Here is a 19,986-nt window from a genome sequence, read left to right on the forward strand (position 1 = left end):
CATGTAAGGACGGCCTCCCATGCACGTGGTATGCCCGCGTGTATGCCGTTTGAGGTGCGTGTTTTGGGAGACTGCGGTATATTCATGTTATGTCTTCTTGTATAACGGAACCGTTGCCCCCTTTTTTAGTGCCATATAACACTAGATAAATTCCCTGTGTTATAACACTAGATAAATTCCCCGTATTATAACACTAGATAAATTCCCCGTGTTATAACACTAGATGAATGCCCCGTGTTATAACACTAGATAAATTCCCTGTGTTATAACACTAGATAAATTCCCTGTGTTATAACACTAGATAAATTCCCCGTGTTATAACACTAGATAAATTCCCCGTGTTATAACACTAGATACATTCCCCGTGTTATAACACTAGATAAATTCCCCGTGTTATAACATTAGTTAAATGTCCCGTGTAAATACACTAGATAAATGCCCCGTGTTATAACATTAGATAAATGCCCCGTGTAAATACACTAGATAAATACCCCGTGTTATAACATTAGTTAAATGCCCCGTGTAAATACACTAGATAAATGCCCCGTGTTATAACATTAGATAAATGCCCCGTGTAAATACACTAGATAATTTCCCCGTGTTATAACATTAGTTAAATGCCCCGTGTAAATACACTAGATAAATGCCCCGTGTTATAACATTAGATAAATGCCCAGTGTAAATACACTAGATAATTTCCCCGTGTTATAACATAAGATAAATGCCCCGTGTAAATCTTTGTTACAATGAAGGTTTATTTCGCTGTGTGTTATAAAGTGATAGTCAAGTACCGCACGGTTATTAAGAGGACACCGGAAACATAAGTCGACCCGCATTATAAATAACATTTCATTTTTTATTAAGATTGTTATGGAAATGAATATGAGTGTAGTAATAACAGTAAACTTATAAATAATGTAACTCAACAAATTTATCAAATTTGTTTCACAGTTACTTAAAGAATAATTTTAAATCAATATTTCCAGATGTTACTTAATTTTATGAGAACTCAAACCACCGCCGACAGAAACGAAAATCGTCATTTGAACAATAGTGATGTTTATTTGTGTATATGTGTCTAATTAACACAAAAATACATATAAAAAATATTTTGCTTTTGGTGCATGTACAACTGTACAATCAGTATTTCATACCATTCAATACATGGTGCCATGTATTTGTTTCGGGACAAATTATTTTTTTTTAGTTTAATTTGTTTACATAATTAAAAGTAAAATAGAAGCGCAAACTTTTCAGCGATGTTAAATAAATAACTTTTGTAATAACTGAAGAAAAATAACAACTTGTCTTCTCCTATTTGTGGATAGCAAAAAATACCATTCGTCAGCGGTGTAGCATCATTAATTTCAAACAGACCCAATTTGATGACATGTTCAATTAATATTGTCCTAATCTTGGTATCTCTCTATCATTACACTCTAATTGCCATTTACGACGTTCCACTCTAGTTGTCACAGGTACGTACCACCGTACGTTTCCTGTAAAAACAGAACCGTACACCCGTTATTTATCCTAATTAATTACACGGTCAATATGTAAAATGGTCATGTCAATAATTAATGTCACCTGCCCATCCCCATGAGGGACTCGACTCGCGTGCGCTGACCACATGACTGCCCTAGGCGTGTACTCGTGTCAATGGCCGTTTCCGTTCCGTTCCGTATATAAGCGCGTCCACTTTTTCTTCTCAATATCATTCACTGGATTATCTACAACATTTCAAACTATCAATACCAGACGTTGTGAACAGCCTGTGAAATCTAACGTTATATAGGAGTTGTGAGCGTCTCTGACTTTTACCAGATATTACAAAACCTTATCAATATGCTGAAACACGTCGTGCCCAGATCTCAGGATTACATTGATATAAAGTTAAAAACTGGAATCAAGATAAGGAAATCTCTCAGTGAACCAAAAGTATCGTCAGATGTAAAGATGACCTTGTCCATTCCAGACACAGAACAGAACTACAACAGTCTTAATGTCCACGGGAAAATGTCGGAACGGAAGCTGGCTGTCATCAGGAGGAGGGCGGAAACTCTCCGACAGAGGGATAGGGAGATCCGGGCACGTCTAGGGAAAGTTCGCCGAAATAGGAAAGTAATAACAGAAGGATCAACGGGCAACAATGTGTGTCAGGAAGACAAGTTTACCGGAAATGGAGAATGTGTACAGCCGGAAATACTTCCAAAGAGTGTTGACGCTGCTTCGACTAATACTATAGCACTAATGTTACAACATGAGACAAGAAGCGTAGATCATGAAGATCAAATAACTGACATTGTAGTATGTGACAGTGAATCTTCTGACAACTGTGTCATTGCAGAGCAAGAAACCGGAAGTGACGTTGATAGAAAGTCCCAATTAGTGGGGTTGATTGATTCAGACCATGTAGATAATGAACAATCCACGATCCCCGTGATCAAACGGAAGGCGTTTGTCGGAGAAAGGTTTCCAATGTCTACAGGTAAAATCCCGAAATGCTCAAAGTGTATCGGGGAAACAGGAAACGATTTCATTTATAGACCTACCACACCGGAAGTGTTCTTGCTTCGAGAAAGTGTTTGTTTTACCGAACTTGTGTCTCCTGGGAACCTTGGTATCAGTCCGATGAGAATCAACAAAATGACAAAGAAAATTCGATCAGTTTCTAAGTTAACCTCGCATCTTACCCGGAGTGTGACTTTTTCAAGAAAAAGGATTTCGTCTGTGTTGAAGAAAGACTGACTCATCTGCGAAACTTGCTTACTTCTGCAATATGTGGTGTGACAATTAATTGTGAAGTTTAATTCATTCATAACTGATTCATTTTCATTAGTTCCCAGTATTTCAGGGAGAATTAAACAGGTGTTTAAGAAAGATAGAAATATCGACAAACATTTTCTGTGCCTGAACATAACGACATCACAATCATTTATTGTACTATGTTACGAGACCTTTTGCGCAGTGCTCATTGGCAATGGTTTAGTTATTTGTCTCTTAGTGCTATTCGTGATAGAAATGGAATGTAAGTGTCGTTTTATAATGAAAATGGTGCTAATATTTGCCTTTGTGAAATAAATAAAAAATGAGATTTAAAACTATAAAATTATCGGGTCTTTTTCTTTTTATCCACCAAAAACCGTATTCAAAGTTGGAAGCTGCGGTTGCCAAGTCATTAAGAACACATTTTGTTTCAAAGTAAATTATCCTTCAAAGTAAAGTTGCTAAATTTACCACCTGAATTTTGGTCCTATTTTCACTACAAATTTTGTTGGTATATCTTTTTCATAATGCATAATGAAAAGATATTCAGCAAAATTTGCAGCAAGAATAGGAAAAAAATGCGGATCGCAAATGCACTCAGCAATTTTGCTTTGAAAAATTATGTTTTAATGTGTAAAGTGTTCCGTCATACTACTCTGGACTGCGAGCCGAACACACATCTTGAAGAGTTGTCGGATACGGGTGGTAGCTCAGTGGCTTTTCTATGTGTACTCCAGCTTTTCTTTAAACCTTAACTTGACACGTCATTTAAACGCCCACTGCCTTTGCGAAATGGCCTTTGATTTTTAGCCCACCATCTGATATACACTGTAGTCCACCATCATCACATGGTTAATACTTGTTATCGCTATTTCTCAGAAAGTACTGAAGGGATCTTATTCCAATTTGATATGTTTGATCCCCTAGGCTCCCTTCCACGATACTCCAGGGGTTCCGATCACTTACGATCTCTTCACCCCTGGACTATCTCATAATGAAATTGAAGGCAGCTCAGCGGAAAACATTTGACCAATCACAGGGCAGAAAAGATTTTCTTTGAAGACTACAGAGAGCGCGACGCCCTACTTCAAAGCCACACAGTCAAATACGGTGAACCGTTTTACGGCTCTTTTTATGTACATCAGTTGCCTCCAGTTTTACTATTATATATAGTCGAGGGGTGTAGAGATCGTAAGTGATCGGAACCCCTCGAATATCGAGAATGCTAGGGTCCTTGTTGTGCATATTGCATTTTGACCAGTATGACCAGTTGCATCGTCGAAGACCCACGGGTGATCGCACTACACAACGCTACGTATACACTTATTGTAGCGTAGTGTAGTGCGATCACCCGTGGGTCTCCGACGATGGACCAGTTGAGGAAATCGAAACTTTCACAGCATTGACCTTATATTTTATAGCGTCCAGAAACAAATGTGTTCAGTTCCCACGTCAACGTATTGACATGCAGCACTCGGTATTTTGAACGAATATATAATATACGTAATCGGCCGCCTACTACAGTACTTTGGCACTATATTTTTCACTATATATTTCCTGTGTGTTTGGTGGTTTTTTTGTTGGTTTTTTATTTTTTTTATTTTTCTGATCTCGTCTATAGATCAATTTTTACCAAACTTGGCAAACAAATAGAAAATTATGTACACTCTCAGCTCATAATATTTTTTTTTTAATTTTCCGATGATTCGTTTTAACAATATCACTTTTTTGTGTGCACCGCTTCAACTTTTTGACGTCATTTCCTTCATTGTTTTAACCAAAATGACAACGAAAAAGTGTTGCTTGCTGATAAGTCAAGGTTTTCAAAAAAAAAAGGAAAAAAAACACATAAAGTGAAATTATTATGTGCTGAAAGTGAAAGCATTTCTCACTGGGGGCCAACTCAATGAAAATGGATATTGTCATACATTTTTTTGTATTTGATGGATGGGCTGATGAGTATATATGACAGTCATGTGATTTTTTTTCCAAAAATACCAGATTTGAAAAATTGTTAAAAAATCGGGATATTTAGCCTACTATAAAACAGAGAAAGGGACGACAGTCGCCATATTGGATTTTTTACCCCCACCTCGATTAAAGTTAATTTTTTCACAATAGTATACCTTTTTTCCTAGAGTCATAGTCACGCGTCAGTCCTCAGATAATCCATAATCACACACATACTATGCAAAAACATATAAACGATGTCTATATAGTCAAACGCAATATTTTAATCCAAAATTACCGGCGCTTTCTGACTTATGACATCGAAAGCAACGTCCTAGTAAAGAGCGACTAGAGTGACTTCCTCTGCAGTGTAATTGAATGGGTTTAATCAGAAATATTCCGATACGTTTGTTTTCGCGGAAAATTTGAATATTAAAACGTATCGGAATACCTCTGACTAAATCCATTGAATGACATTGCAGGGGAAGTCACTCTAATCGCTCTTCACTAGAACGTTGCTTTCGATGTCACAAGTCAGAAAGCGCCGGTAATTTTGGATTAAAATATTGCGTTTGACTATATAGACATCGTTTATATGCTTTTGCATGGTATGTGTGTAATTATGGATTATCGGAGGACTGATGCGTGACTATGACTCTAGGAAAAAAGGTATACTATTGTGAAAAAATTAACTTTAATCGAGGTGGGGGTAAAAAATCCAATATGGCGACTGTCGTCCCTTTCTCTGTTTTATAGTAAATATCCCGATTTTTTAATAATTTTTCAAATCTGGTATTTTTGGAAAAAAAATCACATGACTGTCATATATACTCATCAGTCCATCCACCAAATACAAAAATGAATGACAACATCCATTTTCATTGAGTTGGCCCCCTGTGGCATTTCTCTGTTACTGAAACAAATTTGGTTGAATTTTGTCAATAGATGAGATCAGGAAAATTTAAAGAAAAACAAGGAGCCACAAAGCGTAGCATTATTCCCCGCCCCCACAGTTGGTATAAAAATCCAAATACATCAAGGTCAAATTAACAATTACTCAAGCATAAATTTGAATATATGCGAGTATTGTAAAACTGTAAAAAATAGCAGCAGGTAACAAAAAGAAACAGTAATCTGATATATACAGAAAGTTGCATTGAACGGTTTTGGAGTTAGAGCCCGGAAATAAAAGGAACAGTAATTTGGTATTTTTGACTAAGTTTCCATGGTAACGGAAAAGTATACAGAAAGTTTCAAGGAACTGCGTTGAACCACAGGGATCTGAGAATTAGTTACAGAATATATAATCATGGACCAACCAGAGTGCCCTAAGACCACTTTTAGACGTTTTAGAGTCTAGATAAAAAAGTGATAAAAATCATACTCTACATGGTACTATATACGAGAAGGGTGGAAACTCACAGACACATCTCTAACCCGCCTATCTTTAGCAGCTTAAAGCTATACGTCATAAAAACTGTTACTAACGTGTTACAAAGTGCCGTTATTAAGACGATATAAACCCCATTATGACAAACATCTTGAAAATTATCTAATTAAAATTCATACTTTCTGTTCTGCTGATGTAATATGCATGAGCAAGGCTTCGGCTGCAATCTCATTGGCCGGCTGTAAAAAAGTCTCTTAAGGACTGGAAAATTATTAATGTGCAATGCAATATTTTAGGCCAAACTTTTTAAATTCTAAGTTAGTATCAATTAATATTTAACACCTGGAAATAAAAAAAAATAATTAGATGAAGCATAGATTGATGCAAAGATTAATTTGAAATCATAGTTTTTTGAAGAATGTGCAAGTTTTTGAATAGGTTTAAACTTTAAATATATTTCTAATTTTCTTGAACAGAGAAAATAAAGCAGTATTTTGAAATAAATTTATTTCTTAGAAATATCACTGAGTCATTTTCACATTTAAAAAAGTGATGGGAGTATACAATGTGTGCCAATATCTGATAACATAAAACTACAATTTCTCTCATTACGCGGAATACCAAGCCACCTCAGTAGGTACAGGCTAATTTATATGAGCGCTTCTAAACTAATCATTTTTTCTATAATTTGATGGTCACACGGCAGATCTTTATAGTATCATAGTACACTTGTATAAGTTATAATTTGAGTAAAAAATCGGATGTCAATTTCCTTGAGAAGAAACTAATTTACTCTAACAGAGCCAATTTGGTGACATGTTCAATTATTGTTACAATATTAATTTTCTTATCTTTCTCTAATTACATTTACAGTGTTCCTGTCAGCTAACGACTCTAGCTGTCACATTATGTACCCCCGTAGGTTTCCTGTAAATACAGAACCGTACACACAATCCCGTTATTTATCGCTAATTAATTACACGGACAATATGCAAATCAGTCGTGCCAATGTCACCTGCCTACTCGACTCGCGCGCGCTGACCACTGACTGCCCAAGGCGTGGACTCAGCCCCATGTCAATGTCCGTTTCCGTCCCGTTCCGTATATATAAGTACGACCGTCTTCACTTTGAAACATCATTTATTGGATTAACATTTAAAACTATCAGTATAAGACGTTGTGAACAGTCTGTGGAATCTAAGGTTATATAGAGGTTTTGAGCGTTTCTGTGACTTTTAGTGGATAAAACAAAACCTTAACAATATGCTAAAACACGTCGTGCACAAATCTCAGGATAACAGGGATATAAAGTTAAAAACTGGAATCAAATTTAGGAAATCTCTCAGTGATCCAAAAGTATCGTCAGATGTAAAGATGACATTGTCCATCCCAGACACAGAACAGAACTACAACAGTCTTAATGTCCACGGGAAAATGTCGGAACGGAAGCTGGCTGTCATCAAAAGAAGGGCGGAAACTCTCCGACAGAGGGATAGGGAGATCCGGGCACGTCTAGGAACAGTACGGAACAGTAACAAGGTAATGACAGAATGTTCCCCTGGCAACCATGTGTGTCATGAAGGCAAGTTTACCGGAAGTGGAGAATGTGTACCACCGGAACATGTTCTCGATAGCACTTGCAACGCCTCTTCAATAAATAATATGACACTTTTGTTACAACATGAAACAAGAAGCGTAGATAATGAAGATCGAATAACTGACGTTGTAGTATGTGACAGTGAATCTTCTGACACATGCGTCGTGTCAAACCAAGAAACCGGAAGTGACGTTGATAGATATCACAAAATTGCAAGCAATATTGAGGACAACGAAAACGTTAGAAACATTCCGAAAGCATGTCTGATTCCAGAAAGTGCCACATTTGTTGAACTCGTGTCCCCTCGGAATCTTGGTGTGAGTCCGATGAGAATCAACAAAACTACAAAGAGAACTCGATCATTTTCCACGTTAACATCGCACCTTACTCGGAGTGTGACGTTATCGAAGAAAAGGATATCGACTGTGTTGAAGAAACACTGACCAAAGTGTGTATCCCTTATAATATGTGGTGTAACCATTTGGATATTTGTGGGGAATTCACGTCAGTGCTCAGTATTTCGAGAACAATTTATAATGAGCTTAAAAAATGGAAATATTGGAGAACATTTCACATGCAAGTATATCGTGACGTCAGTATCTGTTGAGTTGGTGAGACTTATTGATACAGTGCTAATTGACAAGTCTGGTATTTAATTAACATGCTAATTAACTTCGACTGTAGTGCTAATGGGAATGGAATGTCAGAATGTGCTTTACTTACAATGTACTAAGAAGTGAAATGACATTAGTACTGAGTGCATCAAACACTGCAATTGAGAAATCGTGTTTTGTGAAGTTTGTGCCAATTATTTTATCTTTGTGAGAATAAACCAAAAATGACATCAAAAACTTGCTATTTTGTTTTGTAAAAATCCATTACAGTATTAACTTCTGGGTTGCCAGTCGACCATCCGTGTCAGACAGTTGCAACCTACTAATAGTAGGTCGGCGGTTTTTCCATATGTACTTCGACCTTTCTCACTCTCCTTAACCTTACTTATCCTTACACAAAATTAATGGTTTTCTCTCTTAGCCTGTCAATTTCAATGGTATTTTTGCTGATTATTTGTTGTCGTTACTGTATTCTTGTCAACCTTATAAAATAATTTGTTAAAGGGATAATTCAAGGAGGCTAATTCTGTTACATAACCACGAAGCAAAATACGACACAAATATATTGTTCTATTTACTTTTTGAAACATATAATAAGAAATATTGACAAATTCCACGACATTATAAAGTATTTTGATCGATACCGTTGAAATTCAAAATCGCTGATCAACGATAAAGCAGGTATACAAAATGTTTGCTGTACCCGTACCCGATCCAAAGTTACGTACGTTAATCAAATGCAATACATAACCACTGAGGAGTTGGTTAAGTTATATTTTGACAATACATGCACCTATTGTAATTACGTAAACACACTACTGCAAGAGCGATTTGAATAGTTCTAGGCAAAAACAAAATCTTTACCACACTGGCAAGGGTCAGCTGGGGTTCGGCATACAAGACGTCCGACCATATTGTGTAATGGCGGACAGCAAGCGAGTTTGACATACCTTTCACTACAGTGGGATTTTCTGGCATATAACTTTATAAAACCAACTAATCTAATTTCCATAAGAGATGGTTTGTTTCCGATATATATGCAAATTTTAATGTACTCTGAATTGTCCCTTTAACTCCAGTGTTAATATGACCGTGATGTCGATTGTAAAGACAGTTTGACGTAATAGTTTGAAAAAGCTGGCAGAATTACTTTCGTGTATGTAGTCATCTGGTCCAAATAACACACCAAAGCTAAATGTATATGTAAAATGGGACGAAATGACGTTTTCACTTGATGTAATGTACATGTGGTATGAAGGTCATCCGAACATGACCCCTTATGGGATGTTGTCAGATCCTCTATTGAACAGAGTGGTTATAAGGATCGTTATTTCATCAGATTGGTATGAAACTGATTCATTTGTGTAGAAATATAAGTTCTGAGTTAGGTGGTGAAACTATGTTATCCCGAAACTGACGAACATACTGAGTTATCAAATATGATTTTGTTCATCGACTGACGTACTACTTTAAAATCCTGGATGTCCACACGGATCTCAGAATTTTTAGATGAATTGTCCATATTCGGTCTTGGCATATGACATTTATTTTCCTTGTGGGTAGGTATCTCTCACTCATTCGGCAGTTGGGTACCGGAATCGGCCCAGATTTGCCAAATGGAAAAGAATGACGTTACGCTCGATAACGCACGACGTCACAATCAATACCTACCTGCAATGGCAGATAACTTTGTAATGTGTAAACAGGACTACCATGTTTAGTTGTTTTAGGAGTCTAGATCAAAAATCGGTACTGTGTTTTAAATGGCGTATGATACAAGAAGGATGGAAAGCCCGACGAGGCGAGCAATCTACCCCTACCTAGTTTACCTGCTAAAAGTCATATTTCTAGCAGATCTTCACAGTTATTACTGTTAGAAATATCGATAATTTTCCATTCAAGTTATTCTACAAAAAATGTCGTCACTAAGACGACAACACACCAGTTTCAACAAATGTTTTCAATCGGGTTTTGGAAATCGATTCTGGCACATCTTCATATCGCTGTCACAGGGGTAAAACTGCATGAGTTCCAGAAATAGCAAAGCGACAGATTATTAAAAAGGTTTTCAGTTTCTAATATTTGCGGTTACTGTTAGTGATTATATAGACAAAATTGTAGAATTAGTCAAAGCAGATTAATTTATTTGCGATCGATATATAGAGGTTACACAACGAGCAGTTGTTGGATAAGGAATTTATTCCAGACGAGTGAGTTATATTTAAAAAGTTACAAAAGACACAGCAGTACTTACCTTAGAAACGAAGGGAAGCAACTCTTATAGATCAGAATGCCAGATACGGTGAACCCGGACTTATCGACCGACTTTAATATCAGACTTTGTATACGTCAGCACACCGAGTGTAATTCAGATCATTTGTTACACACAAATTTTATTATAAAAATATTTAAAAAAATCGTTGACAAAAGGAACTGTTATTTTTGATATTGTATGATTGTATCAGGAGGCCAGGAAACAAAGGTATCTACCGAACTATTTATTTATACTTTCATAACCGTCATTGTATTACACGAATAATTAACAACTAACGATTTCTAAAATCAAGCTTTTCAGACATAAGTCAGAAAAAAACCCACTTATTTAGTCTGACAAATTCTGTTTTTATTTATTTTATCATGTATGACATCCTCGATGCGACACCAGATGAGATTCGTACCTTTATCATTTGATTTGCATCACAAGAATTGAATAACTTTATACTGTGGTTGACTGTGTGATATTGACGTAGGGTGTCAATGTCTCAGCAGACTTGTGATTGGTCAGGTTTTTTCTTCTGGTCTGCTTTCAGTTTTGCTATGACATATTCCAGAGGTGGATACATGTATATCGATGTGATAGTAACCCCTTGAGTATCGAGGGTGCATGTACTGTAACCATGTCTAACGAACAGATACCATTTGAGTACCACCAATTAGTTAATTCAAAACACAAAAATACACACACAAAAGGGTTTTTGTAAGAATGTTTTATTATTATTTTATATAAATAACTGAATTGCATTAGTATTCATGTACATGTCAAAGATAAAAGCACTTCCATTGTAAATAGCACTTAATGTGAATAAACTAAAACTTGTCCATAAAACATACGTCAATCCATAATAAATATATTAATTTCATTGGATAATAAAGCACATATTTTTCTGGATACTAAATTCCAAATACAATAGGTCTCCGATGAGTTGTAAAAATAATTCATGCTATCAATGTCATTTAGCACTTTTTATGCGTTTCTAGCATCTCTTCAGCACAAATAATCGCTGATCCTTATTTTACGAGCTTTCTTATCCCGAATACACCTCTTTCAGCTAATAACTATGAAGAGCCTAAAGTTGTTTTATATCACAGAAGTTGGATTAAAGTAAGACTTTTCTGATTGTTGAAACTTCAAACATGGCGCCGACAGTTGGTTTTCTTCTTGTCTCCAGCAGACCAAGACTTGGATTTCGACCGGAAGTGACGTAGATCTTTACCGTGACCAGGATGAAGCATGGGCTTGTATTCCATAGGATAACAGAGGGTCTACAAAGATAAATATAGTGATGTTTATAGACAAAAGTAAATTGATTATCTTACACAGGAATAGTTAACCTTATTGTAATGAATTGTTTCTTCAATTTATTCAGTTATAGACAATCTTTATTTTGCTATTTCGTATCCGTTCATTTCAAATATCATATTTTCAATACATCATATAATTTCCACGATTATTTACTGTTTTGTTTTACTGTTTACACTCACCTTGTCAGTCTGATAGAAAGCCTTAAATCCGCCATCAAGGAGGTACATCTCGGGGTAGGTCAAGGACGGGTAGTTAGCCTCGTTCTGAGCACGGTCCTGGGTCCTCAAGAATCGCATCCTGTGAAAAATATAGAATAAATTCAGTTAATGATAGATGATATATATAGTTTGATATATTGCGTTCATAGGCTTATCCATCTGTTCAAGTTTTCCATTTTAGCACGGCTGTTCAAAAAATTGAAAACGAGGCGCCGTAAAACATGGCGGAAGTACAACAATCTTTGGAAGCAAAATTTCAGAATGAGGGAAAATAGCGAAACGACAATACTAAAATTATATTTACACGTAAATATCACGTTAATGTAAGAAAGCTACTTGTTTTCACTTATAAAATTTACTTAATTTAATTCGATGTTTTTTATCTTGATATAATCAGTCGAAATTCTTGTGTTTGACAACTTACATTTTAGGACCTCGTTCTGATGAAAATTCACAGTGGAAGATGAGAACAGTTCTCTTTCCGGTGACGTCACAACTCTGTCTGTTGTGGAGTAGCTGCTGAACCTGGTCACGTGTGTACATGTTCTCCGCATTCTGTGAAGAAAAAAAAAGATATTTTATAGGGGAAGCTAAAAAGGATCGCCCGATAAAAAATGTTTTTGAACTCGTATAACACTCTTGGTCGATATATTTAATCTTGGTCGTTTTTTATTTATTTGATTTTACGTGTTATCTAATTAACAATATTGCATCAATTTGGAAACTTTTATGTTACTATATGGTAACCAATACAGATCTACATACCTGGATATGACCTCCTTCGTACTCATACGGGTATCGACAATCAATGATTCTGTAATCATTGATGACGTCATCGTAACTTCCGGTCAAGATATCTGCCATCTGTGAAAATAAAAAAAATCTACATGTAAACGAATGAATCAAACGAATCGTTTTGTTAACAACATTTAAAACAGAAAAATAAACTTATAATGATACAAATCTATACAGTGAAATAAACAGTTTGATTAATTTCTATAGTTGTAAAGTAGATTTGCAGTGTACAATGTTCTCATTTACATTGTGAATTTAGTAGGTTTTAATCATTTAATGTCTTCAAATACAAAATTGTAAAAACTGAGTTTAAACCGCTTACCGTATCAGCAGAAATAGATTTGAGGTCCTGGTGTTTGCCCCTGATGGTCGGCAGACAAAACGTGTCTTTCCCGTCCCCAATCAAATCCTCCTCCTCTACCAAACGGTTTACAGCATTCTTTACGTCAGGTGATAGTGGACTTTCCTGTAAAATACAAATATTATTAAATAAAACAAACATTACTATTTATTTATGATAAATAATACACTAGCTTTTGCATTTAGAAGTCTTAGTGTTACAGATTATTTGCATCATTTACTTTTTTTGACGAAAAAGAGAGTGGTAAAACAGATCAAATACTTTCATTTGTAGAATTGATAAAGGAAGCATTTGACTTTGTACCTACCACAAACGACGATGATCCCCGGGACACGGGCTCGTCTCTCCTCTGTAACTTGGACGGAGTCGACAAACAATCCTCGTCGTCATCACGTCGCCGTTTTCCTGAGAAGAGAGATCGTCTGAAGCAACTTCTGTCGTTTTCATCAGCTGTCTGAAAGTCATAAACACAATTGAGTTATTCATAGGTGTAAAACATTTATCTAAAAGATTCTAATACATTTAATAGCTAATCCCTAATAAAGTCTTATGCACTTTTATTGTATAAGAACTTAGTTGTTCAAATCCAATCAAATTTAACCCTTGTTTTTTTGGTATTCTGTCTATGATCCACTGATTCTATAAACGTGAATAAAGTATAAGATATATAAATGTATTACCTATGGTATGATTTATTGTGGATACTGTTAACCACTTCTTTCTTGATCTACATTATGATACTTATACATGTACAATACGATGAACAAAACGATGATACTTATACATGTACAAAATGTTACGTTTTAATGTGTACTTAAGTATAATTACCTGTGATGTCGACGGGGAAGCAAACACGTTACTGAAATTAATTCTAGTAGAAACTTTGTTGTGAACTGGACTCTCAAACTGAAACATAAACACAAAATGATTAGATAAAAAAAACACAATATCACGACTAAAAGATGTAATCGATAATATATATAAATATTTAGTTCATAAAACCATCTTAATAATGCCATTGTATTATACTACATATATTCTATACTTATATCCGATAAAGATATGATTTTGAATAAGACATGTAGCTTGTATATATGTAATTTAGTAAATAAGATCTTTATTGTCCTAAAACTATGGTTTACGTTAAACACTCACCCCGTCATCCATCCCTAGTCCAGAATCCTCATCATCAAACAGTTGACAGATGTTCTTCTTCACTTCCGAGGTCATCAGAGATTTGACCTCGTCAAAGTCAAGGCTGCGGCGTGGGGTGAAGGTCAAAGGTGATTCCATGACCTGAAAGTAAAAAAGAGAAGTGTTAACTTAATATGTACATAAACATGGTACATCAAAACATTGTCTAGTCTATCAGCGTCTAGGAAAATTCGGTTTACTTGATCTTGACCTAATTACATATTAATGAATATGTCACAAATGATTAAAATCCTTTAAGTGGTAATTAAAACACTTAATATGAAATTAAGCACATACATGTGTAGTGCATTTTACATTCATGATTGCCCTTATATGGATATTGAATATGACTTAGAATATATACTTACGATATAAAATAGGTCACGTGAAGTGTAGATTTGTGGTTACTGTGGATTACTCTTTAAGACCTGTGGATGCTATGGAAGACAAAGTTGATATGGACAACAGAGACAGGTCGTATATTTATAAGGTAAAGAGAAATCGACATCTACTTCCGTTGATATCCTCAATGTGTCTATGCCCATTTCCCTCACACCCAAGCCGTCCCGGGGCCCTGGGCAGAGGTACATGTACTCGATCACCCGGGGTTTTATGTAAACAACGATTGGTGTTTTTACAACACCTCGCTTCATAGTTAATTAATTATGAAAACAAGCAATTACAGTAATGACACGTTATGTACAGTAAGAGATGGTTTCTCTGTTGTCAAAAAGTATTATCTATCCATTTAATAATTATCATTAACTTATTCATACACTTACATACTATTACGGTTTTAGCGATTTTTAAGATTAAGAGATCTTAGGAAACAACCAAAAACATATAAGACATGTGTTTTGTGTATTTTGCATATACTAATGTACATTTACGTGTAACACGGATTATTGATTATTATAATAATTTATTGAACATTTATCCTATATAGTCAACAAAAACAATCTAAAATGCCATCAGCAATTTGAATTAAATATTTCATTGATAAATGCAATCAAACACAGGACATAATTATTGTTTTCCGTCATCACCCCCTTGTTTGTCTATATACATGTAATCAACCAATGAATTAATAGTGTTTTATTTGTCGACCAGGTACCGGTATAATGATTTTAATTACACCGGATATCCAAATCCATCAAATTGATTATTAAAACAATTACGTACAGACGTGTAGTAAAAACACCAAACAGTGTGTACATAAAACCTCGGGTGATCGAGTACCTCTCCCCGGGCCCCCGGGACGGCTTGGGTGTGAGTGAGATGAGCACAGACACATTGAGGATATTAACGGAAGTAGATGTCGATTTCTCCTTACCTTATAAATATACGACTTGTCTCTGTAGTCCATATCAACTTTGTCTTAAATAGTAATCCACAGTAACCACAAATCTACACTTCATTTTAAATCACGTGACCTGTTTCAGATCGTAAGTAATCAATATAGTATACAAATATATAAATATAGTTTTTAAGCGATGAGGAGAAGACGATCTCTAATATAGTAATCTTGTTTTTTTTACTATAACTTGTAATATTAATTTATTCACATATATTGTCCATAATTTTAGTACATTCTTGTCTCGAAAGCCATTTTTACTATTGAAGAATATTTCAAATTGTATATGTTGTGTAAAATGTGTTTGACGTTAATTAAATATATTATTATTATTATATATTCAATGTTATATTTGATTTCCAGTTAAACAAACAAAAACTTACAGCTAGTCTTAAAGCAAAGGCCACATACTTATCTAATTAATTATGGTGACTGATGATAGTACATATGATGTATAATTCATTTAAAATCAAATTCACACGTGCAATGTATTGAAAGATAAATTGAAATTTTGTTTGAGTGAATATCTTTTATATCTTTTGCACTATTTTTACAATAGACCAGACGGAATTTTATCAGTAAATAATTTTATTTATTACTTTCAGGTCATGGAATCACCTTTGACCTTCACCCCACGCCGTAGCCTTGACTTTGATGAGGATGAGGTCAAAACCCTGATGACCCCTGAAGTGAAGAAGAATATCAGTCAACTGTTTGATGATGAGGATTCTGGACTAGGGATGGATGACGGGGTGAGTGTTTAATATGCAAAAATATAGGAGGGGAAAAAAGGAAAACCCCAAAAGAAAAACAACATATCTTTTATTAAAACAATAAATTATACATACGATTTTTTTTCTCAAAAGAATGAAATAATACCACATTATTGATTGTCATTGTTATTGTTACATACATGTATAGTGTCTTGATCTAATTTATATAATGAGCCTGTGTTTATGTTTCAGTTTGAGAGTCCAGTACACTACAAGGTTTCTACAAGACTGGATTTCAGTAACGTGTTTGCTTCCCCGTCAGAGGTAGGTAACTCGGAATATACGTAATAGTTTTTATACATATACACGATAAATATATAAGTACAAACGAAACAAAGGAAAAACAACTACATATAGGCATGTCAATAACAGCTGTATACATTATAGATACGGACGTTACATGGACAGAAAATGAACTATTATATTTATACAAGATTCCAAATGTTTTACGTCAAATGGTATCTTAATTAATAGATGTTTCTATGTTTGTTTTTACTTTCAGACAGCTGAAGAAAACGACAGAAGTTGCTTCAGACGATCTCTCTTCTCAGGAAAACGGCGACGTGATGACGATGAGGATTGTTTGTCGACTCCATCCAAGTTACAGAGGAGAGACGAGCCCGTGTCCCGGGGATCATCGTCATTTGTGGTAGGTACAAAGTTAAATAATCCTTATTAGTTCTACAAAAACATGTTTCATGGATATTTTTCTGTCCTCTTCTGCTTTGAAAGAGAGTCATAGAAAAATAACACCGATTCAATTAATGTGCAGCAGAATGATTTGATACGATACTTTCTACTAAATTACATGTATTAATTACCAAAATTTATTACCAAACCGACATTGTAATGATAACCTCTATCAATAGCGATGCTAATTACCAATTTATATTTTACAGGAAAGTCCAGTATCACGTGACGTGAAGGATGCTGTAAACCGTTTGGTAGAGGAGGAGGATTTGATTGGGGACGGTACACACACGTTTTGTCTGCCGACCATCAGGGGCAAACACCAGGACCTCAAATCTATTTCTGCTGATACGGTAAGTGGCATATCTATCATAATCTATTTAGAAATAACAAAGCGATAAATGCTCAGTAAGTTTAAAGAGATTTATTACACGAATATGATTGCACCAAAATACACCGTGCTATAAACATACTTTATCAACGAAATCAACTAGAATATCGGCGAGACAAAAATTTTCCGAGATTTTTTCACAACACAGTACAGTTGTCATAAACTAGTATCTGCCACAAATCTACAATCTGTCAGAACCAAATCATACAGTCCATACTTTCATCAAGGTACCATTCAATTTTGCTTATTTGTCTTAATTATTCATGTTATTTTCATATCAACAAGTGGCAGATATCCTGACCGGAAGTTACGATGACGTCATTAGTGATTACAGAATCATCGATTGTCGATACCCGTATGAGTACGATGGAGGTCCTATCCAGGTATGTAGCTTTATAACGGTTTAAGTTGAAATAATGTTCACCCGATCCTTTTGTATTTTGTTTTTAAATAAAACATGTTTACACTGAAATCAAACGGTCACCATGGTAACATAGGATAGTGCAATTTCGAAATCAAGATTAAAAAATAAATCACATATAATAAAATGGATCCACAAGAAAAATTTTTTGCTCGGCAAAATTTATCCACGAAAACATTAATAACTTCGCAATACTAATTTTGATTTAAGAAGAAAAAAAAACTATTTTCTTCCTTTCCAAAGAATGCAGAGAACATGTACACGTACACACGTGACCAGGTTCAGCAGCTACTCCACGACAGACAGAGTTGTGACGTCACCGGAAAGAGAACTGTCCTCATCTTCCACTGCGAGTTTTCATCAGAACGAGGTCCTAAAATGTAAGTTGTCAAAAAAAACAAAAAAAAACAAAAAAAATGTTCGACTGATTGTACTTAGATTAAACACTTCGAATTGTGGAAAGCATAAAAGATTAAACTATTTTAACTATACACAATTGTAAATATGGATAAGCTTACACGCATACTGGTAATCACTGTCATTAAATGAATTCATTATTTTTTATAGGATGCGATTCTTGAGGACCCAGGACCGTGCTCAGAACGAGGTTAACTACCCGGCCTTGACCTACCCCGAGATGTACCTCCTTGATGGCGGATTTAAGGCTTTCTATCAGACTGACAAGGTGAGTTTAAACATTAAAACAAAAAAGTAAATAATCATGGAAATTGTAATTGAATATGATAAAATTAACAGACACGTTAATGGGAAAAGAGAGATGGTCTTAAAATTAATAAATACAAACAAAACCTCATAGCAATAAGATAAACGGTCCCTCAATCAGGTAATCAATTTACTTTTGTTTATAAACATCACTATATTTATCTTTGTAGTCCCTCTGTTATCCTATGGAGTACAAGCCCATGCTTCATCCTGGTCACGGTAAAGATCTACGTCACTTCCGGTCGAAATCCAAGTCTTGGTCTGCTGGAGACAAGAAGAAAAGCAACTGTCGGCGCCTAGTTTGTAATTCGCCAATTAGAAACAAGCCCATGCTTCATCCTGGTCACGGTAAAGATCTACGTCACTTCCGGTCGAAATCCAAGTCTTGGTCTGCTGGAGACAAGAAGAAAAGCAACTGTCGGCGCCTAGTTTGAAGTTTCGCCAATAAGAAACAATCCCATGCTTCATCCTTGTCACGGTAAAGATCTACGTCACTTCCGGTCGAAATCCAAGTCTTGGTCAGCTGGAGACAAGAAGAAAAGCAACTGTCGGCGCCTAGTTTGAAGTTTCGCCAATTAGAAAAGGCTAACTTTACACTGACTCCCAATTTTATACGATATATACATGTAACAACTTTGGGTCCAGAAAGCTATTGACCAAAGTATTTGATGGTTCGTGAAAAACATATATTGACGATTATTTATGATGAAGAAGTGCTAGAAACACATCAAAAGTGCTCAATGACATTGATAGCATGAATGATGTTACTCATTGGAGATCTGTTCTGTTTAGGATCCAGAATAATGTATTTTATTACCAAATGAGAATAGTTTCACTTGTGTTGTATGAACAAGTTTTAGTTTAGTCACATAAAGTGCTATTTACAATGAAGTGCTCTTATCTTTTACATGTATATGTATATCTATGCTATAAAATAATAAAACATTAGGATAAAAAAGTATTTTTTTGTGTTTTAAACTTGGGTATAGGAAGTCAAACTAGAGACCTAAATAGGCTATCTGTTTATCTGGCAAGATGCATCTTATATTTTCATGAGGTATCTCAAAGATATAAAAATATCTCTTTATCAAATAGAAGACAAACACAAAATTGATATTTACCAAGACTTAATTTTAATTGAAAATATCCAATCAATATTCAATCAA

The 19,986-nt window shown here is 35.2% G+C and overlaps 2 protein-coding genes across 2 annotated transcripts; one reads left to right on the forward strand and one right to left on the reverse strand.

Annotated features, from left to right (window-relative positions):
• Window positions 1-11,404: 11,404 nt before the first annotated feature.
• LOC138335759 (M-phase inducer phosphatase 2-like) lies at window positions 11,405-14,567 on the reverse strand. Its single transcript, XM_069284925.1, has 8 exons — window positions 14,424-14,567; window positions 14,089-14,174; window positions 13,585-13,696; window positions 13,236-13,379; window positions 12,884-12,982; window positions 12,543-12,673; window positions 12,080-12,197; window positions 11,405-11,860 (listed from the first exon to the last, which is right to left on the reverse strand). The coding sequence occupies exons 1-8, from the start codon at window positions 14,565-14,567 to the stop codon at window positions 11,726-11,728; spliced, it is 969 nt and encodes a 322-aa protein (XP_069141026.1). The 3' UTR covers window positions 11,405-11,725.
• Window positions 14,568-16,430: 1,863 nt separating this feature from the next.
• LOC138335761 (M-phase inducer phosphatase-like) lies at window positions 16,431-19,679 on the forward strand. The gene is made up of 8 exons (XM_069284926.1): window positions 16,431-16,580; window positions 16,794-16,879; window positions 17,121-17,241; window positions 17,495-17,642; window positions 17,962-18,059; window positions 18,341-18,477; window positions 18,665-18,782; window positions 18,991-19,679. The coding sequence occupies exons 1-8, from the start codon at window positions 16,431-16,433 to the stop codon at window positions 19,252-19,254; spliced, it is 1,122 nt and encodes a 373-aa protein (XP_069141027.1). The 3' UTR covers window positions 19,255-19,679.
• Window positions 19,680-19,986: the final 307 nt, after the last annotated feature.

This window comes from Argopecten irradians, chromosome 11, assembly GCF_041381155.1.
Source record: "Argopecten irradians isolate NY chromosome 11, Ai_NY, whole genome shotgun sequence".
Classification (NCBI taxonomy): domain Eukaryota; kingdom Metazoa; phylum Mollusca; class Bivalvia; order Pectinida; family Pectinidae; genus Argopecten; species Argopecten irradians.

Coding starts and splice junctions, on each gene's coding strand:
- LOC138335761 (XM_069284926.1), top strand. CDS start 16,431: ATGGAATCACCTTTGACCTTCACCCCACGCCGTAGCCTTGACTTTGAT. Junction 16,581..16,793: donor GGATGGATGACGGGGTGAGT/GTTTAATATGCA, acceptor TTTCAGTTTGAG/AGTCCAGTACACTACAAGGT. Junction 18,783..18,990: donor CTTTCTATCAGACTGACAAG/GTGAGTTTAAAC, acceptor TTATCTTTGTAG/TCCCTCTGTTATCCTATGGA.
- LOC138335759 (XM_069284925.1), bottom strand. CDS start 14,567: ATGGAATCACCTTTGACCTTCACCCCACGCCGCAGCCTTGACTTTGAC. Junction 12,983..13,235: donor AATCTATTTCTGCTGATACG/GTAAGCGGTTTA, acceptor TTATTTTCACAG/ATGGCAGATATCTTGACCGG. Junction 11,861..12,079: donor CTTTCTATCAGACTGACAAG/GTGAGTGTAAAC, acceptor TTATCTTTGTAG/ACCCTCTGTTATCCTATGGA.